The sequence below is a fragment of the Prionailurus bengalensis genome, chromosome E2, assembly GCF_016509475.1.
Source record: "Prionailurus bengalensis isolate Pbe53 chromosome E2, Fcat_Pben_1.1_paternal_pri, whole genome shotgun sequence".
NCBI classification, from domain to species: Eukaryota; Metazoa; Chordata; class Mammalia; order Carnivora; family Felidae; genus Prionailurus; species Prionailurus bengalensis.
In genome coordinates, this window is record NC_057352.1 from 17,158,094 (window position 1) to 17,185,318 (window position 27,225).

The window sequence follows — 27,225 nt, forward strand, 5'->3', positions numbered from 1 at the left end:
TAACAAAGGGCCTAATCACTACTGTACGGCACAGATTTAAACATGGCTGCCTCCAACAAGGTGTCAAGAGGGAGCGGCCATCAGGCCTCCTGTTAAAGTTCAGAAACCCAGAATCCTGTTCGCTTGGAAGGTTGCCAGGTGGAGGCCGACAGCCTCAGAGTCGCGACTGAGTCTGCGCACTGGCCACTCGGGATGGGAAGAGATTATACTGCGGTGAGGCGGCGTGGTACGAAGATCAATTTCGGGTTATGGGCGCGGATCCAGGAAAAATGGGAAAGGTCAGTATGAGAAACAGTCAAAATTAAAGACTTCTGTAAGATAGTGATCGGACGACTACGGTGGCCCTTATGGGTCAGTCATGGGTGCCCGTAAGGGTCAGTGACGAGCGTACTGAAGAGGTTAAGTGATTGGACTTGTGAACCTCGTGGGGGTCTGTGGGGCGGGAGGAGGTTTGTGGGAGTCAGTGGCAGTGTCTGTGAAGATGGATTAGAAGTATGTGGGAATCAATGAAGGAGGGTTCTCGATTTCTTGATTGGCACAGTGAGTGGGGATCAGTTTACAGTGGTCTTTAGGGGTCTGGAGCCAAGTGGGTGCTTCAAAAACATTTATTTGAACAGCATTAGAGCGCAATGATCGGAAGCCTGAGAGGGTCCGTGATTGGAGGTTCTGAGTTCTGTTTGGGTACCTGGAAGTGATGATTGTGGAAACTTTGAGGTTAACTGATGAGAAGGGTTAATGGGGACCAAGGTTTAGAGAAATGCTTTCGGCCATCAGTGATTGACACTTCCTTTAGATCATCGATGGGAGGAATCTGAGGATATTAGTGGTTGAACTTTTGTAAATCAAGGAATGGAGAACATACGGATCAGTGGGGGTCAGCGAATGGGACTGTCAGTAATTGTGGGGGGGAGGTGGGTCTGTGGGGGTCAGCGATTGATATTCAGTCATTGGGGTATCATTGGAGATCAGTGTGGGTTCGTGATTGGTGATCTGTGTAATTCTCTGTTGGGCAATCAGAATGGATCAGTGAGCTTTGTAGTCACTGGCTAGCGGTCTCTGATGGTCATTTTTGGACATCCGAGAATATCAGTGACTACAAGATCCTTTGTTGTAGATTGGGGCGCCATATATGTCTGTGATTAGGAAGCTTAATGGGTGTTAAGAAGGATTGGGAAATTTAGAGGTTGGGGATGGGAGAGTTAAGGATTTGAGTCTGCAGTCCTGCATAATGGGAGCACACTTCACCCCTGTGACACTCTCCAGCTGATGAGCAGTCAGTTCAGTTCAGTCTCTCCCAAAAGCCCACATCAAAAACTCTGAAACCTCCTTCCCCTTTTTATTGTCCCAGCGTTAAAGAAAGTGCTTTCAAAGGACCAAGTGTTAAACTTATCTAAAGTAATATGTTATTAAAGATGTGTCTTCTATTGCTTTTGCCAAGCATTTAGTGCATATTTCTTTAAATGTTTCCTTTAAGGTCCTTTCTGGCAACAGTAATGATGTATCCGTCTGTGACAGCATCCCAAGAATGAGTCTGGTTTCTGGAAATCTATTCTGACTCCATGGCAGCTAGGATGGATGTGTCTTTGACTGTGGTTAAAAAACAAAGAATTTACTGAGTAAGTATCTAAACTGATCTTGTAAAAGATTTTGCCAAAGGAACAAACTTTGAGAGTGTTTGGAAAATACTTTTATCTAGGCTTAACTTAAAAATGTTGTTAACACACACATACAAAAAAAAAAAAAAAACTAATTATGTGAGGTGATGGAAGTGTTAACACTATTGTGGCAATTATTTTGCAATATATACATATATCAAGTCATGGCATTGTACACTTTAAACTTCTACATTGGGGCGCCTGGGTGGCGCAGTCGGTTAAGCATCAGACTTCAGCCAGGTCACGATCTCGCGGTCCGTGAGTTCGAGCCCCGCGTCAGGCTCTGGGCTGATGGCTCAGAGCCTGGAGCCTGTTTCCGATTCTGTGTCTCCCTCTCTCTCTGCCCCTCCCCCGTTCATGCTCTGTCTCTCTCTGTCCCAAAAATAAATAAAAACGTTGAAAAAAAAAATTTAAACTTCTACAATATTATATGTCCCATACCTCAGTAAGGTTGGGGAAAAAAGAAAAATAAATAAATAATATAAGGAAAAGAAACTGGATCTGGAAGTTACTGTGTTCTAAGAATCTTCTTGCCTTGTTCTGTATTTTTTAGGCATGACACATTTGACCTCCTTGAATCTGTTCCTTATAATATCCTGGCAGAATAATTCAGTAAAGATAAAACCACAAAATCAAAACTTGAAGCTACTTTTAGAAACTGCTCTTCATTGAAATTAAAGTCAAACTAATGCTGATTAAGATAGGCCAAGACAAGATTACAAATAAAACGGATATAAGATTTTGACCATTAGCTTAATGAAGGGGTAAAATGCCAAAACAGTATTTTGTTTTTTAAAATATTATATCCAATTCTCATGTAGTCCTCACACAAAGCACAATAACTGTAACATTTTCTGAAACAAAGGAAGCTGAAAGGTAAGGCAGTTAAATATCTGTCAGAAGCCATTCACATCAGGCTTTAGTTTTTAGAGCAGATAGTCTCTGTTTTCAATTGCACAGAATCAAAGACAGGTAGTTGTTTTGATGCAGAAGTCATGAGCTTAGATAAGGAGTTAGGGTGTTTTCTTTTTCTTGTGCTATTTTCCTTTGACACCTACACTGTATTTAGTGCCAGGTTGGAGAGCAAATAATTTTTTTTTAATGTTTTTATTTTATTTTATCTTATTTTATTTGAGAGAGCGAGAGAGCATACACACTCCAGCAAGGGAGAGGGGCAAAGGGGAAGAGAGAGAGAGGTGTGGGAGAGAGAGAATCTTAAGCAGGCTCAACTCTCAGCCCAGAGCCTGACCTGGGGCTGGATCCCATGACTCTGGGATCATGACCTAAGCCAAAGTCAGGAATCAGATGCCACCCAGGCGCCCCATCTTTTTTTTAAACGTTTTACTGAGATATAAGATACATACAGAAATATACATAAATATACAGCTCAATGAATTACCACAAAGGGAAAGCCCTGGGGTAATGTACTCAGGTCAGAAAACAATGTTGTAGCACCCTGAAAGCTTCCATAATACCCTTTCCCTGTTACACCCTGCCAAGGGGAAACCATTCTCCCAGCTTCTAACGTTACTGATTAATGTTATCTGTTTTGAACCCTAATTAGAACATTCAGGGCATCTGGGTGGCTCAGTCTGTTAAGCGTCTGACTCTTGGTTTCAGTTCAGGTCCTAATCTCAGGGTGGTGAGTTCAGGCCCCGCATTGGCATGGAGCCTCTCTCCCTCTCTCTTTGCCCCTCACCTGCTCTCTCACGCTTTCTCTCTCTCTCTCTCTCTCAAAATAAACTTTAAAAAAATCATGTATATTTTTTAAAGATTTTCTTAATGTCTATTTTTGAGAGAGAGAGAGGGAGAGAGACAGAGCATAAGTAGGGAAGGGGCAGAGAGGAGAGACAGAATCCGAAGCAGCCTCCATCCAGGCTCTGAGCTGTCTGCACAGAGCCCAGCATGGGGCTGGAACTCACAAACCACAAGATCATGACTTGAAATGAAGTTGGCCACTTAACCAACTGAGCCACCCAGGCACCCCGAATCATGTATATTTCTGACAGGAATACCACAGAAATGATATTGTGTCCTCATTGTGCCATGTGTCATGAGAGGCATGATGTTGGTGTGTCGCATTGCTGGTAATGTTAACTTTGATCACTTGGTTAAGGTATGACCACCTCAAATATTTTGAGACCATGTTAAATGATCTCAAATTTTCATTCACTTAGTATTAGTATCTGTTAATGATTTTTTTTTTTTTTTTGAAAGAGAGAAAGAGAGTAGGGGAGGGGCGGAGGGAGAAGGAGAGAGAATCTTAAGCAGTCTTCACAGCCATCTCAGAGCCCAACACGGAGCCCAGTGCCACAATGGTGAGATCATGACCTGAGCAGAAATCAAGAGATTGACACTTAACTGACTGAGCCACCCAGGTGCCCCTCCATTAGTGATTTTTGCCTGAATCTACTATTATTGTGGTTGTCATATGATAATTTTCTAATTGTACTGTTACTTCTACATATATTAGTTGAAGCTTTCCTTATTCCCCTATGTATTTATCGGTAAAAATATAATAGTGTGGCCTAGTTACATATAATAAAATATGAACTGTGCATCAGAAACTTGCAAAGCTGGTTGAAATGTTGAGTTATACCATGAGCCAGAGCTCCGATCTTCTTAATCGCAAAGAAAACATCTTGGGAGATTGACTTCTTGTAGAGAAAGAGTTGTCAGCTCATGTGACAAAATGACCCACACAGACAGGAAACTGCTAGGGTCCCACTCTGGGCCAGGTAGATTTCCATCATGCTCCCACAATGAGGGATTGGGAGCTGGAGAAGGAAAAGAAACGTCCTGTCAGAAATACGATAGAATTGTCAAAACCTGATGAAATGATCCATATGTATTATAAAATCTAAGTCATGGTTTCATTTATTCTGTGACAGTAAATCTTACTGTATTTTTTAAAAATCAAGATTGAAAAGGTCAGATAAGATAATGGGGGATAGTGTCTTCAATTGATTTATACCAAACTGTGGATAGTTTTTTTTTTTTTTTTTTTTAATTTTTTTTTGAGAGAGAGAAAGACCACAAGTGGGGGAGGAGCAGAGAGAGAGAGAGAGAGAGAGGGAGATACAGAATCAGAAGCAGGCACCAGGCTCCGAGGTGTCAGTACAGAGCCTGATGGAGGGCTTGAACCCATGAATTGTAAGATCATGATCTGGGGCGCCTGGGTGGCACAGTCGGTTAAGCGTCCGACTTCAGCCAGGTCACGATCTCGCGGTCCGTGAGTTCGAGCCCCGCGTCAGGCTCTGGGCTGATGGCTCAGAGCCTGGAGCCTGTTTCCGATTCTGTGTCTCCCTCTCTCTCTGCCCCTCCCCCATTCATGCTCTGTCTCTCTCTGTCCCAAAAATAAATAAATGTTGGAAAAAAAAAAAAAAAATTAAAAAAAAAAAAAAAAGATCATGATCTGAGCTGAAGTCGGACACTTAACCGACTGAGCCACCCAGGTGCCCCTTTATTTTCTGTCTTAATTAAACATTTAATTGAGAGAGTTAGAAGGTATATATGAGGAGTAGAAGGAATCAATAACTGTAAAAGGGGAAATTAATGAGTTAAAGAAAAAAGGGGAAACTAATAAATCTAATTTTTAAAAAATTGATAATATAGATAAACCATTAGCAAACCTTATCAAATCAGGAGGAATGAACAGGTAAACAAATAGGAATGCAAAAAATAGAATAATCATATTATTAAAAAGTATTTTTGTAAAAACTAATATATTTCAAAGCTAGGATGCAGAACATTATTTTCTAGGACTATATGGCTGTATAAAACTTCAATACAAAGAGAAAGAAAACTAAAAGATCAATAGCTAAAGTTTCAAATATTCAGAAAGATGCCTGCACACCACTTCCTGCCATCCCCTATTTCTTTTTTAGTGTTTATTTATTTTTGAGAGAGAGTGAGAGTGAGCAGAGGAGGGGCAGAGAGAGAGGGAGACAGAATCCCAAGTAGGCTCCAAGCTGTCAGCACAGAGCCCAATGCAGAGCTCAAACCCATGAACCATGAGATCATGACCTGAACTGAAACCAACAGTCGGACAATTGACTGAGCCACCCAGGGGCCCCATCATCCCCTATTGCTCAAAAAATAAACAAAAAACAAGTCAACTATCAGACTTGGATGGTCCAGTTGGAGATTTCTTATAGAGCCTTGAAGTCACTTCAAGTAGCATATAATTTTTCAAATAGTTAAACTCTCCAAGAGAATTTATAAAGGAGGGAAGCATTACCACCTCTTTTTATAAAGACATCATTGTTGCATTGATTACAAAAACTGGAAAAGGTGGCATTGCAAAAGAAAATCATAGACCAACTTTGTGACTATATATGCAAAATCCTAAAAAACAAAAATAGAATAAATTAACAATACATTTAAATAATAATGCATTCTGAGAGCAAAGAAATTCATCCTAAAGATGCAAGGTAAATTCGATGTTTAAAGGATTTGTTAATGAATTTTACCATATTAGTAAGTCAAAGGAAAAATACCATACAGTCCTGATAGATGCTAAAAAATGATAGATGATGATACATAGATGATAGATAATAAAAAAGAATTTGATAAAGTTCAACATTTGTTCTGGATTTCTTTAAATTTTTTTTCTTTTCATGTTTATTTTTGAGAGAGAGAGAAAGCGCCAGAGCACGAGTGGGGAGGGGCAGAGAGAGAGGGAGACACAGAATCCGATCTGAAGCAGGCTCCGGTCTCCGAGCTGTCAGCACAGAGCTTGATGCAGGGCTTGAACCCACAAACCATGAGATCATGACCTGAGCTGAAGTTGGACACTCAACTGACTGAGCCATCCAGGTACCCCTGGATTTTTATTTTATTTTATTTTATTTTATTTTATTTTATTTTATTTTAATTTTATTATTATTTTTTCAACGTTTATTTATTTTTGGGACAGAGAGAGACAGAGCATGAACGGGCAAGGGGCAGAGAGAGAGGGAGACACAGAATCAGAAACAGGCTCCAGGCTCTGAGCCATCAGCCCAGAGCCCGACGCGGGGCTCGAACTCACGGACCGCGAGGTCGTGACCTGGCTGAAGTTGGACGCTTAACCGACTGCGCCACCCAGGCGCCCCTGGATTTTTTTTTTAAATAGTAAAGTAAGACTGTTTTGATATGTTTTAAACACAATAAGACCTTCTTTATGTCAAATTGAAAGTCAGTATCCAATTTCCTGGCATTCAAGTGAGCAGCCTGTCCCTAATGTAATTTTACCTTTTAGAGTATAGTGAATGCAGTAATCAAAGAGTGAGGGAAGAGGTATAACACATTTAGAAAAGAGAAAAAAAAAAACTGTTAAGTATTTGTGGATGAAATAATTACATACCTCCCCCCACCCCCCAACACACATACAAAGCTCAAGACGATTCATTCCAAACTATTACAGATATTAAGAAAGTTCAGTGGGGCACCTGGGTGGCTCAGTCGGTTGAGCATCCGACTTCAGCTCAGGTCATGATCTCGCAGTCCGTGAGTTCGAGCCCTGTGTCGAGCTCTATGCTGGCAGCTTAGAGCCTGGAGCCTGCTTCGGATTCTGTGTCTCCCTCTCTCTCTGTCCCTCCCCCACTCATGCTTGCTCTCTCCCTCTCTCTCTCTGTCTGCAAAAATAAACTTAAAAAAAAATATTAAAAAGAAATTCAGTAAGGTGGCTGTTTTAAAATGAGTATAGGAAAATAAATTGATGACTTTTCAGTTTCAGTTAGTAATTATGAGGATGAAAACATGCCATTTAGAATAGGAACCTGAAACAATTGGCTACCTAGCAATAAATATAAAAAGAGAATTGGAGTACCTACATGAAGCAAAGTATAAAGATGTTTTGAAATGTAAGGGAAGTCTTGATTAAATGGAGAAATCTTGATCTTGGATTGAAAGGCTCAACGGGGCGCCTGGGTGGCTCAGTCGGTTAAGCGTCCGACTTCAGCTCAGGTCACAATCTCACGGTCCGTGAGTTCGAGCCCCGCGTCGGGCTCTGGGCTGGTGGCTCAGAGCCTGGAGCCTGCTTCTGATTCTGTATCTCCCTCTCTCTCTGCCCCTCCCCCGTTCATGCTCTGTCTCTGTCTCAAAAATAAATAAACGTTAAAAAAAAAGGCTCAATATTTTTCAAAATTGTGTACATTTTCTTATATGAATGGGCAAATTTAAATTGTATGACATCAAGCAAAATCCAAGGAGAAATTTTTTTTTTTTTTAGTGTAGTAGAATAATTCTACATTATATACTGAACATGATACATTTGAGAATAGCCGGGATATTTTTTTTAAGTAGGCTCCATGCCCAGTGTAGGGTTTGAACTCACAACTTTGAGATCAAGAGTCTCAAGCTCTCCTGACTAAGCCAGTCAGGCACCCTTAGCCAGGATATTTCTTTTTTTTGTTTGTTTGTGGTTTTTTTTTTTCCATTTTATTTATTTTGAGAGAGAGAGAGAGAGAGAGAGAGAGCCCGAGCTGGAGGGAGGGGCAGAGGGAGAGAGAGGAAGAATCCCAGGCAGGCTCCATGCTGAGAGTGGAGCTTGATGCAGCACTGGATCACAGGACCCTGGGATCATGACCTGAGTCAAAGTCAAGAGTCAGACACTCAACTGAGCCACCCAGGTGCCCCAAGGATATTTCTGAAAAATAAGTAATGTGAGGCAGCCTACCAAAGTTTTAAAACATGTTATAGAACTTGAAGAGTATAAAGCTGTGACCTGAGAAGAGCTAGTTGAGGGAAAAGATACTGAGTTCACGAGAGATCTCTGATCTGATTTAAAATTGATGCCTGAGAGCATCCAAATGATGGTAAATATATAGTAAAACATGGCTTTTGAGTTCAAATGCTAGGGACTGGTGATACAGATGTGTGAGACAGATTCATGTAGGTAAGGAAGAGATGGTAGCCCTAAAGATGACTGCTGTGCTTCTGTTGGGGGACTGTAGGGGGAGCCACCTGCCCCCCTTCATTGACAATGCAGTGGGGAGACTGACTCCATGTTGGTACCACTTACCAAGATTGACTCTTTATCAAGAAAGACAGTGATTGACTTTGCCTTCCCCCAGTGTTGCTCAGTTTGGGGGAGAACTTGAGGCTGAGGGAGGAGGGGAACCTTGTTTTTCACATTTCCTTCCTTGGAGCATGTGGCACTGTGGCTTTGTCTGCTGTACTAGGGCTATGCAGACAAGCCCTTTAGTAGAAAAATGATCTGCCTTTTTTTTTTTAAAACATTTATTTATTTTTGAGAGACAGAGAGAGAGCACAAGTGGGGAGAGGCAGAGAGAAGAAACAGAATTCAAAGCAGGCTCCAGGCTCTGAGCTGTCAGCACAGAGCCTGATGCAGGGCTCGAGCCCGTGAACCACAAGATCATGACTTGAGCCAAAGTCAGACACTTAACTGACTGAGCCACCCAGGCGCCCCGAAAAATAATCTGCTTTTTAGTGAAAAACAAAATTTCTAAATAATTTTACCTTATTGTTGAAAGAAGTTAGAAAACAACGTCTCTTTAATTTCACCATGTGCACCCAATTACTGTTTCCTGCCCTTCTTATTTTAGTCTGTGTGATACTATGATTTGTAAGAAGAAATATATTTTTGGTCTTTCAGTGCATTTCTGGCACAGATCTTCTGAAACCCTTGGAATTTCCTAAGTGATAAGGATAAAAGTGTTAGTCATAATTCAGCCCCTTTCAACCATACCTGAATTTTGTATTAAATGAGGTAACTTATAGAAAGCCTCTACAGATGGGCTTTTAAAAATTATTTTTATTGGGGTGCGTGGGTGGCTCAGTTGGCTAAGTGTCCAACGTCTCGCAGTTCACGAGTTCAAGCCCTGCGTCGGGCTCTGTGCTGACAGCTCAGAGCCTGGAGCCTGCTTCAGATTCTGTGTCTTTCTCTCTCTCTCTGCCCCTCCTCCACTCACGTTCTGTCTCTCCCTTTCAAAAATAAATAAACATTAAAATAAAAATTATTTTTATCATTTATCATTCCTGTTTTCACAGATAAATAAACTGAGCCCCAGGCAGGTAAATTATTTGGCCTAGATTCCCCCCAGTCAGTTAGAGGAATTGCTTGGTTCAGTCTTCTGTCTGATGATTCCAAGGCTCACAGTCTTTCCAGAAGTTCCCCCTACCCCACACCCACAGCAGAACCATCACTCAGCTATGTCTCCTGCATAGTCCTCCGCAGACTTCTTCCTCTTGAGCCTCAGAGAGTATTGAGGAGGGACTGGTGGATGACTCTTACCTTGAGGTCTGTTTATCTTCAGGTTACCTGAGTCCCCTGTACACCTGTGGGTCCCACCACTTCGCTGACAGCAGGGCTCCACAGGACCTTGGTCAAGTCTACAGAAGGCCCTGCCTGGGGCTACAGCTGAGGGTGAGTTACTGTTGAGAGATGGAGCTGTGAGGGACTAGCAGGCCAGGTAGAAGATCCTCTGGATCCAGAGAGGGGATCTTGGGAAAAGAATCTCTTCTGAAGGAGGAACGTAGGGTCCGAGACCTCTTGCCAGAGCAAAGACTCCTAAGTAGCAGGAAATAGCATCATCCCTTAGCCAGAAGCTGAGCAAGACTCAACTTGGCATCATTCCTTCCAGAGACCCTCCATGGCTCAGGGTAGGGAAAGGGTTGGTTCCAAGATTCAGAGAGACCGAAGTGAAGGGGAAAGCAGGGAAGGTCAAGTGTGATAGGCGTGTTCTCTTAAGGGAAGGAGACCTCGGTCCAACATAGTGCATTCTGCCATCTTGTAGTATGGGATGTGGTCAACCCATTCCCTTACTCTTACTGGCACTTTCTGGACTCTAGGTTGCTCCCTTATCATTTTTGCCACCTTACCTGGCCTCTGGGAATATGGGGAATTCACTCCATCCTGACAAGGGGCAGAAAAGTTCCTGGATTCTCAGAGTTCTGGTGGCAGCAGACCTACTATAGCTATAGATTTTTTTTTTTAATTAAACTCTACTTGGAAGATTTGCAGGAATATTACTGTCAGCTTTTATGTGTTCTTCATATAAGTTCACCTAGATAAATGTTTACAATCACATCCTCTCTTTCTCTAAATATAATGTTATAAATATATTTTTATGCTTTTTTTCTCAAGTTTTTCAGAGTAAGTTACAAACATGGTGCTCCTTTACCCCAAAGTACTTCAGTGTACATTTCCTAAGAATGAGAACATTTTCCTTATATAACTAGCAGTTTTCAAAATCAGGCAGTTAACACTCATTTGATACCATTATCCAATCCACAGTCCATATTCAGATGTGAACCAATAATGCCATTTCATGGCAACATTTCTTTTTTCATTCTAGAATCCAGTTTGGGATCACCTGCTACTTTTACTTGACACATCCCTTTAGTCTCCTTTAATTGGGATCAGTTCCTCAGTCTTTGTCTTTCATAAAGTTTCAATATTTTTGAAGGGCATTGGTCAGCTATTTTGTATTAATGTCACTCAGTATGATTTTGTCTGTTTCTTCGTGATTAGATTCAAGTATTCATTTTGGGCAGAATATCACGGAAGGGATGTTGTGCCCGTTACAGTGCATCATATCAGGGGGCACATGATGTTATGTCTCATCACTTGTTAATATCACAAGGTTAAGGTTAAGGTGATATCTGCCAGGTTTCTCCAAGGCAAAGTTGCTGTTTTTTTTAAGTTCACTTTATTCTTATTTTGACAGAGAGAGAGTGAGCACAGGCCAGGGAGAGGCAGAGAGAGAGAGTGCGGGGAAGAGAGAGAATCCAAGCAGGCTCCGTGCTAAAAGCATGGAACATCAAACTCACAAACCGTGAGATCATGACCTGAGCCAAAATCAAGAGTCAGATACTTAACCAACTGAGCTACCCAGGTACCCCCTCATTTTATAATTAATAAATATCTTGGGGGGGATATTTAGATACTATAGAAATACCCTATTTTTTCACCCAGCTTTTGCCAATGGTTTTTGCATCCATTGATGCTGCCATCTTATTTAAAAGTGAAGGAAGTGACTTTCCCAGGCCACAGAACACAGGCCTCCAGATACCCATTCGCTGACATGTTTGCCTCACCACCACTCAGCTGGAACCTTGAAGCCTTGGAGACCAGGCCAAAGCTGAGTAGCTCAGTCCAGGAAGGTGAGGGAGGGAGTATACTCTTTTAGAGGATTGAGTAGTTCTCCAAAGCTGGATTAACTGCCCCAGCTTGCTGGGCCTTGGGCCTTTCCTGCCAGCTCTGTCCCTAGTGGACGGTTCAGTTCTCTCAGAGAACCTTCTCCTGCTTTCAAAGCCCTCCTGTGGCTTCCCTCATGATGAAAAAAAGCAGTGGAATAATGATCTGTAAATAATGAAGTATGTACCTGTGTGTGTGTTTCAGTTACAGATTAAAATAAGAAACATCCTGCCACCCAAATCGAAACACTAACATTTTATTGTATTTCATACCAAAAGTTTTTCTACACATATATTTTTTAAATAATGGAATTTTTTTTTAACTTGAGATGTGCATAGAGAACAGTGTGTAGCTTAATGAATCGTTCCACATGTGCACACTCATGTACCTACCACCCAGATCATAATAGGGAACATTTCCAGCACCCCAAAGGTTTCCCCCACCCCTCCCAAGCAGTGCCTAGTCAAAGCGGTGACATAGGTTAGGGTTGCCTATTTCTGACCGTCATATAAATGAAATTCAAACAGTAGATCTTCCTTTTTTTAAAACTATTTTTTTGACTTACTGGTATAACTTGATTATTTTTTAAGCAAAGAAGTATCTATATTTTATTTAGCATTCAAGGAAATCACTTTTTTTATTCTAGAGACAGGAATCTAAGTAGTTAATCTTAGCATCATTAAGACAAATTCATTATTCTATCTTGTGAACAGGATGTTCCTGGAAATGTTCCATATCCTGATAATGTGGTGGTTATGTGGGTGAATACATTTGTCAAAACTCATTGAACTGTACAATTAAACCGGATTCATTTATTTTGTGTAAATTATACCTCAGGAAAAAAAAAATATTTCCAAAAGCATAATAAGCTCACTGCTCAGTCCTTCTATCACTGATAGGACAGCTAAATGCCTCTTTCACACTAACTGTGCTACATGACTTATGTTGTCTGACCTGTACAATATTTCAGAGCATTTTGATACAATTAAGAGAGAGTGGATATTTATTGTCTGCTAAAAGTAAATCATTAACTCATTTAGCACTATATGTTAAGAAGTTTTCCATGTGTACCCTCATGTACCCACCACCTAGATTATGACAGAGAATGTTTCCATCACTTTAAAATTATTTTCCTTTTTCAAAAGATGATTGATTTGTCAGATTAGTGAGAAAAGACTTCTGTAAAACAAAGCCAGGAGAACGTATTCATTTTGAAAGAATTTTTTCCCCTTGAAACTAGCACTCCTTCTCTCATGGTTAGAGCCTGTGAGGCTGGCTCCTCTGTCCCTTTGCCAGGACCCATCACTGAAGAAGTGTCTTTGCTTTCTGGCACTTAATATTACAGAGATGCATTTTGTGTTCTTTGCTCCAGATGTGGACTCAGCCATTTCCCAAGGAGGTTTAGTTCCTTTTTGGTGAAATTAGTGGAAGAGATCAGAATCTGGGTACTAGCAGGTTTTTCTAGTTGGGATGACACACCTCAAGTTACTTCAGTGAGAACAGCCACAAAAGATATAATTTTTAAAATCAGGAGTTATCCCATTGATGATTTTAACATTAAACATTCAAGTACATCGTAAAATATTTATACTCTTAAACTATGATTTACCCTTTTTCTTTTGTAATTTAAGCCACGTAGTTATCTCTTTAATTAAACACCTTAATTAAAAATAACAATTGTTGGGGTGCCTGGGTGCCTTAGTTGGTTAAGCATCTGACTCTTGATCTTGGTTCAGGTCCTGACTCACAGTTTGTGAGTTTGAGCCCCGCGTTGGGCTCTGCACTGACATGGAGCCTGCTTGGGATTCTGTCTCTCCTTCTCTCTGCCTCTTCCCCGCTTGCTCTCTTTCTCTGTCTCTCAAAATAAATAAATACAATTTTTTAAAAAGTAACAGTTGTTTGGGGCGTCTGGGTGGCTCAGTCGGTTGAGCGTCCGACTTCAGCTCAGGTCATCATCTCATGGTCCGTGAGGGCGAGCCCCGTGGTGGGCTCTGTGCTGACAGCTCAGAGCCTGGAGCCTGCTTCGGATTCTGTGTCTCCCTCTCTCTCTGACCCTCCCCCATTCATGCTCTGTCTCTCTGTCTCAAAAATAAATAAACATTAAAAAAAAAAAGTAAAAAAAAAAAAGTAACAGTTGTTTGTTCTCATTCGCTGAAAATTATTTTTTAACGACAACACTTAATAATATTCCATATTCCGGATGAATAACAAGGTTTAGCTTTTAGTAATCATTTGTGCCATAGTTTAAGTAACTATTAGTTTTACTAATGTTATGCAGTTATTTTATTTTGCTTTAAGTTCTTTGTAATAAGTTACAAAAGCCTTTTTTCAGTTTATACTTTAAAAAAATAATAACATTATTATAGAAAAAGCATCCTAAATATAGGATTTCATAAAAACTAGTAGGTGAACTAAGTGCAAACTTTAAAAGTAAATAAGAGGTAAAACCGAAGAATTTTGCCTTTAAGAGAAAACGTATTGTCCATGTGCAAAGGTGATCTTATTCAGAGCATGAATGTGGCTCCATGGAGCCAGGTATTTAAGTTTTAAGGATTTTCTTTTTAAATAAATTTTCACTTCTTACTTGGTAACAGCTTTTACTTCCTGGGGGGGTCTGTTTTATGCATTCACATTCTGAATTGAATGGCCCTATATTTTTTCTTCTACCACAGTGATTTAAAGCATAGGTTTTTATACAAGATTTACATAGGGACTTTGCATGTTCCAGGATGGGCCTGGTCCCTCACAGCTCTGTTCTCTTTCTCCTCCTTCTCCCCCCAATCTCTGTCTTCACAGGATTCAAATCTTTTTCCAAGAACAGAAAATGATTGAGTACCAGGTAAGTGTGACATTTAAGTAACCTAGTTTCCCTTGGGAAACTGTACTAGAAAAAATATGTGCATTTCAAGCATATATACTTTGTCACAGATTGGGTTCTTAGAAAACAGACTTGGAGATGGAGGTTTGCACACATGAAGTTTAGTAGGGAGACTCTTGGAACACCTATAAAGAGTGAAGGAAGCAGGATTAGGCAGAGGGAGTTAAAGGGCACCAGCTGATCTTACAAGTTGCTTTGAAATTGGGATGGCCCTCCAACTCCAACTTTGTCCTGAATGGAGCCAAGGAGGCCTTTATATTCGGAAATCAACCAGTCATTGGTTTTCTGCCCCGTGGTGGGGGACTTAAGGTTGGGTGGGGTACCTCCCTTTGACCAAGTGCAGTTTGCAAAAGGTCTGAAGCCTGCAGTAGCCAGTCTTCTAGCAGCTGGGAGAAATACCGTGGTCCTTCAGGGGGATTCGGGTGGAAAACCACAGTTTTTCTCTCTACGTGTAGATACAATGGCAAGATACTTACACATTCTGTCTACCCCCTTTTTTTCCAGTTAAAATATGCTAGAGGTTGTACATATTAGTACTTGGGACCACAATCTGTGTTGAGGTTGCAGGAAGTGTTTTTAAGGTTTTTTTTTTTTTTTTTTTTCTAATATTTATTTATTTTTGAGAGACAGAGTGAGACAAAGTGAGACTGGGGGAGGGGCAGAGAGAGAGGGAGACACAGGATTGGAAACAGGCTCCAGGCTCTGAGCTGTCAGCACAGAGCCTGACGCGGGGCTCGAACCCACAGACTGTGAGATCATGACCTGAGCCGAAGTCGGACGCTCAACAGACTGAGCCACCAGGCGCCCCTCTTTTTAAGTTTTTAAAATGTATTTTTTGAGAGAGTAAGCACATGCTCACGCACGAGTGGGGGAGGGGCAGAGAGAGAATCCCAAGGAGGCTCTGCATCGTCAGTACAAACCTGGACATGGGGCTTGAACCCATGAACTATTAGATAATGACCTGAGCCATAATCAAGAATCAGAAGCTCAACCAACTGAGCCATCCAGGTGCCCCAGGGTTGCAGGAAGTTTTAACTCCTCTGTGCTTTGTGGCCCACATATGTAATGGAATAAAATGCTAAATTTCAGTTAGAGTAATTGAAAATACAAATATTATTTCTTTTCAGAGGGGGCAGGCAGGAAGCTTCCTCTACGTTTATGGAAGTCCTGATTTTGATCCAGGGTATCTGTAGCTTTGATCTAGACTGGGGAACAGATGAGCTCTCCAGTATTTAAATTACTGTCATTCCCTTAACTGTTTTTACGAGTTTGGCAGCACACAGTTAAACATCTTATTCCCTAGCAAGTCTCAGTGTGAAGTGTTCCCAGCTCCCCCTACCTTCCTCACCATCTCTGGACTGTGAAGGGCCCTGTGTCCTGACAAGACCCCCTCAACCCTGGAGTTCCTGCATTTCCACCTCTTTGGAGGCCTCCCTCCAGCAGGGATATCTGAAGACTCATCCTCTCCCCTTTCCCAGATCTTTTCCCTTGTCCCTACAACCACCGTCAGTGCCTCCAACCCTAGAAACCATCACCACTTCCAAACCAAAAAATCCTTGCCTTTCTCCCCTGGCCTCCTTCACCTCCTGTGGTGATTTCCTTCTCTTGGTGTTTCCATATCCTGCTTCTTGTTCTTTCTTTTTTTTTTAATTAATTTTTATTTTTTAGAGAGAGTGTGTGTGAGTGGGGGAGAGGGGCAGGGAGAGAGAAAATCCTAAGCAGGCTCCACACTGAGCATGGAGCCCGACTCCCACGACCCTGGGATCAAGACCTGAGCCAAAATCAAGAGTCAACTGACTGAGCCACCCAGGCATCCCATGTTTCTTATTCTTTCTTGAGTCCAACATCCTTTCTTCCCACCTTACTAAAACTTTTCTGGCCAAGATCCCAGGTGACTTCACTGAGGTTGAAATCAGAAGATGCTTTTTTATTGTTCTGCTAAATTAGATCACACCTTTTGCCCCCTTCTGTGTGGAAGGCAGCACCATATACTGGATAAGAGCACACACTTTGGAACCAGACTGCTGAATTTTAATCCCAGTTCTTACTATCTGTATGACCTTGCACAAGTCTCTGAAACTTTTTGTGCTCCAGTTTTCCACCTCGGGAAATGGTACCATCACACTGGGCAAACCAGGACCCTGAGATTTACCCTTGACTTCTCCCCACCTTCTCCCTCTCACACTCAATCACTAAGCCATGCTAATTTTACAACCTTAATGTTACGTCCTATGTTTGGTGAAAATGACATGGCCTTTTGGGTGCCAAATTACATCTATTTTGTTCTGTTCTATTCCATCCCATCCCATCTCATTCCCATTCCAATTAGCTCTGTTTGGGAAATATCAACCCAGAGCTGTCAACTGACCCAGGCTCCATGCTCTGTGATAAAAGCCTGATTGCTACTCTTCCTCCACCATGGTATGTCATTCTGGCATCAGAGAGGATATCTGGTTGTTACCCACTATGTACATGGCCTTGGTATGGGTCTTAGGGTCTCATGTACCAGCATCCATGGCTTCACCCTGATTTTGGTCCTGCCTTCCAGCCCATCTGCTTGGGCCACTGCTCAGGTGCCACTGTAGGATCCCACATTTTTCAAAGAGATGTACTGCCACCTCCTGAGGTTGAGCTGATTCAGCCTGTGACCCAAAGCCCCCACCAGAAATCACATTGTTAGACCATCTCATGTGGCCCAAAGCCCCCAGGTAAACAAAGGCAGTCTTATCACACAGAACATTCCAGGGGCTTAGAGATTAACTCCCAGGAGCTGAGTGCGAAGATCAGACCTCTCTTTGGGCCAGGTTCATTCTTTACAGTCAGTTGAAGATGTATCATAGTTAGTTTCCTTTACTCACAGGAATAGGGGATTACTTTTCCTTACACCAAACAGTTCTCCGATTCTCTGTGGATACCAACTAGGTGTCCTACAATTTAATTCAACTCAGAGTTAGCACAGACCCTACAAGTTAGGGTCTCAGTCTCACAAGACTGCCCCCCCCCATGCTAATTGCATCCCAGGTTGTCACCTGAACTTCTGACCAACTAGCTGTAAATCAGGGGTTCCTGTGACCCCTTGCTTAGTTTTGATAATTTGCTATAGTGACTCACAGAACTCTGGGAAACACTTTGTTTACTATTATAGGTTTATTATAAAGGTTACAAATGAAAAGCCAGATGAGAAGGTACAGAATGGTCCTGAGCATATGAGCTTCTGTCTGTGGAGTTTGGGGTGTGCATCCTCCCAGATGTGTTCACCAACCTGGAAGCCCTCCAGGGTTTTCATGGGATTTCCATTTTGTAGGCATCACTGATTAAATCATGGGTTGGGGATCAGCTCAATCTCCAGTACCGCCCACCCACACCCACCCCCATCTAGAGGGGGTGGAAAAGGGGACTGAAAGTTATAACCCTCTAATCACATGGCTAGTTCCTGTGGCAATCAGCCCCCATCTGTGTCATTAGCATAAACTGTGTATCCTTGACTGGGGCTTGTTATGAGTAACAAAAGATACTCCTATTATCCCTATTACTCAGGAAGTTACAAGGGTTTAAGAAGCTCTGTTCTAGGAACCATGAAGGAAGACCAAATATATATTTCTTAATATATCTTAATATCACAGGTGCCCTCTTTAGGTTAATACCCATGGGTCCTTCTTTGGGTCTCCAGCTGAACTCTTTAGTGTCCCTTGGGGCTCTGACCTAGGCACTTTGCTCATCCTGTCTCCCTGCAGAGATCCCACACTAACAATCTTAGCTACCATTTCTCTGCTGATGGCTCACAGAGCTTTTAGCTCCCTTCCTGATCTTGCTTCTGCTACAAGACTCCTGCGTCCATCCCACTGCCTGCTAAGTGTCTCCACCCATGTGTCCCCAGACATGACTAACAACACATCCTCTTTGCTTCTGCTGTTTTTCTCACTTCTGATTTACCACCACCATCACACAGTTGGCTTTGAGACACCTGGGTGTTACCCTTACCCCTTTTTACTCACTCCCCACAACCAGTTAAGGTTCGGGTTCTGCTCTTCTTTCCTCTTTCTTTTCTCTGTCTCACTGTGTCTTACTGTGCTACTTGTGAACATCATCTTCCACCTGCATTATTACGGTCTTTCTTTCACTTCTCTCCAGGTCCCCCATCACATTTCTCTTTCTATCCATTCACTTTCAAATTATGTGAGTTCTATACTTCTTTAGGCAGCTTTTTTTATCCAGCCTACCAATCTCTGCCTTTTGGAGTGTTCAATCTTATATTAATTTATATTATAATTTAGTATCATTTAATATAATTATTGGTGTGGTTGGATTTGTATCTATCCTTTTAGTATTTAGTTTTCTGTTTGTCCTATCGCCTTTTGTTCCTTTATTTCTTTTTCTCGTGTGTGTGTGTGTGTGTGTGTGTGTGTATTAAATATTTTTTGAAATTCGTTTACTTCAGTATACCTGTTTGCATTATAATTTTAGTGGTTACTTTAGGAATTCAATATATACCCTTAACTTTTCAGTCTGCTTAGAGTTACTGTTGTACCACTTGATGTGGAATGTAGGAAACTCACCACATGCCTTCTAGAATGTGCTTCCTATACACACCTATTCCTTGATAATTTCCATTGATTTAAAGTCCATCATCTCATCACCCACAGGCCCCTGTATTCTCTTCCTGCTACTGAGTGCCTTGTAGCCCTTAGAATCACTGTGCTGCCCCCATGCCGGTGTTCATGCTGCTCCCTCTGCAAGGATTGTAGTTTCTCCATCTTTCTGTAGAGGAGACTCAGCTCCACATATCCCGTAGCTCTGAAGCCTTACTAGCCTTTGAAACATTCACACTTTTCTACATGCTATAACCTAGATGTCTTGCCACCATAGCTCTTATACTTTCACCCTGATGGCTTTACATATTGCTCTTTGCTGGGCTGTCAGCTCCTTGAGGTCAGGAACCATCCATGATTGTGTTTCCAGCAACCAGCACTGGGTTATACACAGCAGGTCTTCAGTCAGTATCTGTTGACTCAAAGTGTATGTGGCAGTAGGTTCCAGTGAGATTGTTATTTTTCCTACCATAGATAGCCTAAAGCCAGGAATGTAAAAGGTGTTCTAGGTAGATAAATGATCATGATAAGCTCTGACCTAGGAACATAAAAATTCCATACCATCTACCCCTGGCTACATTTTTCCCACATGACTCAGTGTCATTTCATCCTCAGCAGAGACCTGTGTCATTCAAAGACGTGGTAGTGGGCTTCACTCAAGAGGAGTGGTACAGGCTGAATCCTGCTCAGAGGGCACTGTACCGGGATGTGATGCTGGAGACCTATAGCAACCTTGTTTCAGTGGGTAAGATGAACTCCTCCACACAATTTAGATTGTGCTTGATTGACCACCTTTCATTTTTCAGTTGCTAAAAGTAACTGAGATACCTAGAGCCTCCGAAGTACCAAATACTTTCTATGTGCCAGACACTATTTCAGCCACTTTTAACATATTAACTTATTTAATCCTCATAAGAGCCCCATGAGGTAGGTACTGTTTGTACCACTATTTTACACATTTGGAAACAGAGGCAAATAGGTGAAGTCACTTGCCCAGTGTTATTCACCAAGTACATAATAGAGCCAGGCTAGGATTTGAACCCCCAGTAGTCTGGCTGCACAGTCTGCATCCCTAACCCTTATGCTGTGCTGCCTCAGTGAGTTTGGCTTGAGTTTCAGTGGTCCTGAGTTACTAATTCCTTTTGGGTTCTGGACAAGGTGTGTGTACAGTCTTCTCCCAAGTCCAATGTCTGTTGTGCAGCCTTTAATGCTGCCTGAGTGGCCCTGAAGACCAAGGAGCTCAGCCCAAGGCCTGGATCATTTCCCTGGAACAGGTTATGAAGGCACTAAACCATATGTGATCCTCAAGCTGGAGCAGGAAGAAGCACCGTGGATTTGTGAGGCAGCATGCTCGGGCTGCCACTGTCAGGGTAAGTATGATAAATCCAGCAAGAGGTGCTATGGGAGGCTGGCACCTTTGGGATTTTGTTGAGTCCACCTTTCAAAAGCCTTAGAGCTTTGCAAGCCACTGGAGACATTTCTCTGAGAGCTTTAGCCTTCTTGATGTCCTTCAACCTCCATGCACCCCACCTCTCTTATCCAGGTGTTCCTTTTCCTTCTTTAAATCTCACCTCTCCCTGTGCTCTTGCTCCATCCCCCTATCTCCAGAATCCTTCATTTCTCTTAAGGTTACCTTCTCCATCACATTCAGGCTTTCTCACAAATAAGCTTCTGTCATTCCCCCGCTCCTGCTGGTCCCTTCCTATTCCCTTTTCCCACAGTTTCCAGGTAAAATGCCTCAGACCTGCCTGCCATACCCATACTCTCACTTCCCATCCTTTCCCTAATCCTTTAAGTTATCCCTTAGTCCCTTAGTTTCCTTAAGTCACAGAAGATGAAGTATTGAATTTCAGGTAACCAAAGACAACTGGGTGGTAAAGGAGATGACTGAGCTTGGCCCATCTTAACCACTTCCTTATAACATTCAGAATAACTGCCCCTTTCCTAGCAGCTCTGTAAAATATTGCAACAATACCCATAGTACCCCAAGTGTTGGTAACCTACTCTTAAGGATGCCTCTGAACTACTTCTCCACAAGAGTCATGAACTTAGTAAGAAGAGTCAGTGTTGTCTGTTCCCACATCTCTTTATGCCACTCACTCTTGGTTTTGTAATCACATAATTGAATTAATATTACATTATGAAAATACCATTCAAGTTATTTTCGTGCTTCTCTCCAAAATGTCTCTGAAATTACCACCAGTCACCTTTCATCCACCTTGGTTGTAGTAGTAGCAGTAACAGCATTAGAATTACTGGCCAACACTCAGTGTGTGCTCACTATATGTCAGATCTGTTCTCAGCCTTTTACATATATCATCTCGTTCAACCCTTACAAGACCTGGGAGGTATCCAACCTTTATTACTCCATTTACAAATGAAACGATCACAGGAAAGTTAGGAAACTTATCTAAGAACATATAGCATAGTAAGGGACCAAACAGAGATTTGAATTCATGTGGTCACATTTCAGAACCAGTACTCATAACTGTCACACCAACACACTGGTACCCTTTGGGGTGTATTTTGCTTCATTAAACTGTGCTCATCAGCCTTCCTGAAACATTGTAACCTGGCTATCAGCTGCCTTTCTTTTCCCTCTTTTAAGAGCCACACATTGAATAGCAAGGTGCTATATGACACTTAAACCCCTTTCCTCAGTAACAAGATTGACAGACTACAGCCTATAGTTTGGCCACCTGATTTTGTGAAGAAAGTTTATTGGAACACAGCCATGCCTTAACATTTACATACTATCTGTGTTCCCCAAATACAGTGGGAGAGTTGAATAATTTTGACTGAGACCATATGGCCCACAAAGCCTAAAATATTTACTCTCTGACCCTTTAAGAACATGTTTGCCAACCACTGGTCTATAATATTCCATCTTCTTCAAAATTATAACTTTGTATACTCTGTGACATGTTCCATTTCATTTGTGCCTGTTGTGAATCTTCTCATACAGCACCCTTCTCCGCATTTAGTTATGGTTCATGCTGTGTCTGTTTATATGCTGTGTGTTGTTTAAATGTTTAGGGTATTTTTCAAGTAATTTTATTCCAGATCATAATAATAGAATAAAGAAAGGTTTGCTGTATTTTCTCCAGAAAACATTTGTCAAGTTAATGTCCAGAGGAAAAGACAGCAAGACATGATTTTGAAACAAGGGGCATTCATCAGCAAAAAAACATTGCCCAAGGAAAGAAGCCATGAAGACAATAAGTTTGGGAAAATATCACCTCTGAGCATTAATCTTTTTCCTTCAGTTCAAGACCCCAATAACTGGGACCCCTATGGAAAAAGTGTGAACCATAATTTAGACTTGATTGGTTTTAAGAGAAACTATTCAAAAAAAGATGAGTGCTGTGGATGTGGGAAATTGTTACAGCATACAAACCATGATAGAAAACCTAATGGAGAAAAACTCTGGGAATGCAGTCACTGTGAGAGAGCTTTTAGCCACAACCCAGCACTTATGTATAAACCAACAGTAACCAATTCTCTTGTGTACAAACGTAAGAGGGTTCCACCTACAGAGAAACCCCATGTCTGTAGTGAGTGTGGGAAAGCCTTCTGCTACAAGTCTGAATTCATTAGGCATCAGAGAAGTCACACTGGGGAGAAGCCATATGGATGCACTGACTGTGGGAAAGCCTTTTCACATAAGTCAACCCTTATTAAACATCAGCGAATTCACACTGGGGTAAGACCCTTTGAATGTTTTTTTTGTGGGAAAGCCTTCACTCAGAAGTCACACCGCAGAGAACATCAAAGAACACATACTGGAGAAAGACCCTTTGTGTGCAGTGAATGTGGGAAGTCATTTGGTGAGAAGTCATACCTCAATGTACATCGAAAAATACACACAGGAGAAAGACCATATCGTTGTAGAGAATGTGGAAAATCCTTCAGCCAAAAATCATGCCTCAATAAACATTGGAGAACTCATACAGGAGAAAAACCCTATGGATGCAGTGAATGTGGCAAAGCTTTCTATCAGAAGCCAAACCTCAGTAGACACCAGAAAATTCATGCCAGAAAGAATGCCTATAGGAATTAAAACATGATAATTGTGGGAAGCCTTAAGCAAGGTATCCTATTTCATTGTATGTGGAAGCATTCATTTTCAGGAGAAATCTCATTGATTTAATGAATTTGGACAAAATGTTTTACCATAAGGGGAGTCATGTTCTAATTGTGATGGAAAACTTTATACAAAGATTGTAGAAAACACTTTATAAAACATAAACATGGTCACTCTGGCTTATGAAAGTTTAAAAATATGTTAATGGGATAACAATACAAAATATATGTGAAAAGAATTGGTATATTATGGCATATTCCACAGTGAGCCACATAATAAGCATTATTTATATTTTGGAAATGTAAATGTGGATTTAATGTGATTTGTGAATATCAAGCACATTTGTCACATAGTATGTAGAATGCCATTCACCAAACTTTTTCACTCTAAATATCACCATTGTCTTTTAATGTCTTAACAATATAAAAAATAAGAACATTTGTTAATGTTGAAAAGGCAAGGCTAAGGAATAGTTTCACAACCTAATATTGGAGGAACAAAATACCATAAACTTGATAGCACAGCCATTATTTGACAAATAGTAGTGTGGCCCTGGCATATTGTGCACTACTTCTATTTTATTAGTCTTAGCTTAACATGCCTTTGCAGCAAATTAGGAAAGACAGTGTTTATATGAGTCTTATAATTCAGAAATGTTTCTTGCAGAGACCAAAGATAGAATTTTTCTGTTTTTTTTTTCTTTTTGCAAATTAATTCAGCAATGTCCACTTTTCTTCCCTATCAATTTCCCTGTGAATATCCTGGGCATGAAAACCCAAATTGTTTCATCATTCCAATCTTGAAAAAAAAATCTACTTCCTTGAGCTGCCACATCTTCCAAATAAAACAAATGCCCACACTGTTCAAGATATGCCTCCTGTAAGAATGCCTGGTCCAGAATGAGAAAGGAAACAATCACATGAGCACCGGATGTTGTATGTAAGTGATGAATCACTAAATTCTACACCTGAAACTAATATTACACTGTATGTTAATTAACTGGAATTTAAATAAAAATCTGGGAAAAAAATAATCACAGATAAAGATATGATTAAGAGAGTGATAAAAGATATTTCATACAAATCTAGATCAACCTGTTTTTAAAAGAGGAATTAAATGCTTTTCTTGCAAAATATAAGTTAGGAAAATTGCAAGAAGTAGAAACTTGATAGAACAATTACCATTGAAGAGTTTGGAAAAGTGATTAAAGATCTAGGATTGAAAAATGCTCCAGGGCCCAGATGATTTCATTGTTTCTTCTTGATACCAGTGTTATTTGAAGTATTTCAGCCCATAGATTATGTTCTCCAGTTTATTTTATGAAGTCAGAATAAGTTTTAACACCAAAACCGAATAAAGGTAATTGGAAAAAAGAAAACTCCAGGCCAGTCTTACTCATGAATTTAGAAACAAAAATTATAATTAAAATAATAACAAGTAGAATTCAGCAATATACCTAAAGAATGACATAATGACCAAGGAAGAATTATTCCAAGAATGCGGAGCCAATGCAGTAATAGGAAATAAATCAATTAAAATTAACAGTTTAAAAGAGAAGATGCCATCCATCAATGCTGACAAGATATTTAATAGAATTTGCAAACATTTCCAATCTAATAAAATATAAATTAAATTGTAATACTTAGTAACCACTTAGGAGTTACTTTACCAAAATCCTATAGCATATTTTACACTAAAACCATTTTTTGAAAATTAAGAATTTAATAGTATTAGAGATAAGGGTGTTCACTGCTGTCTATTTTTACTGAACATTGTGTTGGAGTTTCCAATGAAGGCAGTAAAAAAATTAAATTAATTGGTATAAACAATTTAAAAAGAGGGAAACTTTTTGATGATATTATATATCAATAAATGAAGAGACTAGTAATTGTTTTGGGTTGAAAGGTAATTTTCTAAAAAGACAGTATAGAAATTAAGTTTTCTCTGTAAACATCTAATAACTTACATGTACTTCTTTTGGAATTACACTAAATGTCAGTGATTTTTTCTTTTAACTTATGTGAAATGATCTTAAAATCCATATGGAAGAACAAATGTCTAACAATCTAGACAAGAAAAGTATGAAAAAGAATTTCATACCAGATGTCAGAATATAACATGAAGTCACTTTAATCAAATTAATAAAGTATTGGCAAAGGATAAATACATCAATGGATCAGAATAGAAAATCTTGAAATAGACCTAAGTGTATATGAGCTTTCTCATATATGGCAAGGTGGAATTTCAGGCTATAGGGGAAAGGAATAGTTTATTTAAAAAGAATTCTGGTACAATTGGCTTTTACTCAGGAAGAAAGTGAAATTTGACTAATACCCCAAAGCATATGAAAAAAAAATCCAGGTGAATTTAAGATTTAAATTGTTTAATAATAAAATTCTTGAAGGAAAAATGAAAGGAGACTACAGGTACAATCTAGGAGTTGGGAAGATTAACTTTACCAACAAAAGATACTTGAAGGCTATTAAAAAATATTTGACTACATAAAAGTATAATCTTTTGTATGGCAAAGGTGCCATCAACAAAGTCAGTACATGATATTTTTGAGGGAAATATTTGCAAAGCCAATCAGAGAAGAGGTGCTTTTCAAATTGACAGGAAAAAGATAACTCAGTGGCAAAACATGGGAAAGTATTGTGAATAGACAGTTGTAAAAACAGCAAACCCAACTGGCTGGCTATCAAAAAATGTTTAGCTTCAGTGGTTGTTGGGGAATACAGATTAAACTCATAATGAGATGGGGTGTCATAATGAGTGGGGTTGAGCATTCAACTTCGGCTCAGGTCATGATCTTGAGGTTCATGAGTTTGAGCCCTGCGTTGGGCTCTCTGTTGGCAGCTCGGAACCTGGAGACTGCTTTGGATTCTGGGTCTCCCTCTCTCTGCCCCTTCCCCACTAGCACTCTCTCTCTTTCAAAAATAAATAAACATTAAAAAAGATTTAAAGTCCTAATGAGATAACTGTGTGCAATCAAACTGACAAAAAATAGCAGGACTGCTTTTTTGCTGTCCCAACAAAGGTTCTTATACACCACTGGTGGAAACATAATCATTACAGCTCTTTCAAAAAATCAGTGTGGTAACATCTATTATAATTTAAAGTACTTAGGCCACTTTGAGGAATCTCTTAGAAGTAAAACCCCAATACATGAAGACAGATGAATATGGATATTTATTATAAAATTATTCCTAGTGGCAAGAAGACACTAGAATCCAAATAAATGCCCATCAATAGGGAAATTGGAAAAGGGAAGGAATTATATCCATTCCATAACATGTTTATATAGCCACTAAGGTGAACAAATTAAACCATGCTAGTGGACTTGAATTCCATAATGTTTTCTTGAGTGAAAAAAGCAAGGGAGTGAAAAAAGCATATTTTAAGTGTGTAAAATATGATCCTGTTTTTGTAAATCAGTGACAAAATGCCTCTAGGTGTTTATGAGTGATAAATATGTATCCATATATGTTTATGTATGATTTTCTATGCATGGAGAAAAGTGTTGAAGAGTATATATTGGGTTGGGGGGAGGTGGGTGATATAGGTTGGTTTGAGGGAGTCAGAGAGGGAAAATGAAAGCCAAAAAGAAAAAAAAATACATCAATGAACCAGGTATGATATCTCAAATGTGTGATTAAAGTTATTTGAGTGGGGAGCTAGAATTCTGCTAATTTGTTGATATGTTTGTGCTATATTGTTAAGTGAAAACGGCAAATTGCAGAATAATGTATACAAATCTATTTTTTTTTATTAAAAACCCTGTATGTGTATATATGCATGTATGTTTATATGAACAAAGTATGGATGGATATACAGCAGGGTGTTAACATTGGTTATCTTGGTAGGGAAGGGGAAAA

At 40.3% G+C, this 27,225-nt stretch overlaps 1 protein-coding gene across 4 annotated transcripts; it reads left to right on the forward strand.

The window, feature by feature from the left end:
* The first annotated feature begins 79 nt into the window (after positions 1 to 79).
* On the forward strand, positions 80 to 27,220 carry ZNF793 (zinc finger protein 793). Of its 4 annotated transcripts, none has more exons than XM_043600707.1 (7): positions 80 to 278; positions 1,475 to 1,616; positions 9,917 to 10,026; positions 14,596 to 14,638; positions 19,882 to 20,011; positions 20,541 to 20,636; positions 22,374 to 27,220. In XM_043600707.1, exons 4-7 carry the CDS (start codon positions 14,624 to 14,626, stop codon positions 23,324 to 23,326), a joined length of 1,194 nt encoding a protein of 397 aa, XP_043456642.1. In that variant the 5' UTR covers positions 80 to 278; positions 1,475 to 1,616; positions 9,917 to 10,026; positions 14,596 to 14,623; the 3' UTR covers positions 23,327 to 27,220. The 4 variants fall into 4 exon arrangements, with proteins under 4 accessions (XP_043456642.1, XP_043456645.1, XP_043456644.1 ...); XM_043600710.1 differs by having other exon boundaries at positions 19,885 to 20,011; XM_043600709.1 differs by lacking the exon at positions 9,917 to 10,026.
* The last annotated feature ends 5 nt before the right edge of the window (positions 27,221 to 27,225 follow it).

Coding starts and splice junctions, on each gene's coding strand:
- ZNF793 (XM_043600707.1), top strand. Junction 20,012..20,540: donor TAGCAACCTTGTTTCAGTGG/GTAAGATGAACT, acceptor TCCCTGGAACAG/GTTATGAAGGCACTAAACCA. Junction 20,637..22,373: donor CTCGGGCTGCCACTGTCAGG/GTAAGTATGATA, acceptor TATTTTCTCCAG/AAAACATTTGTCAAGTTAAT.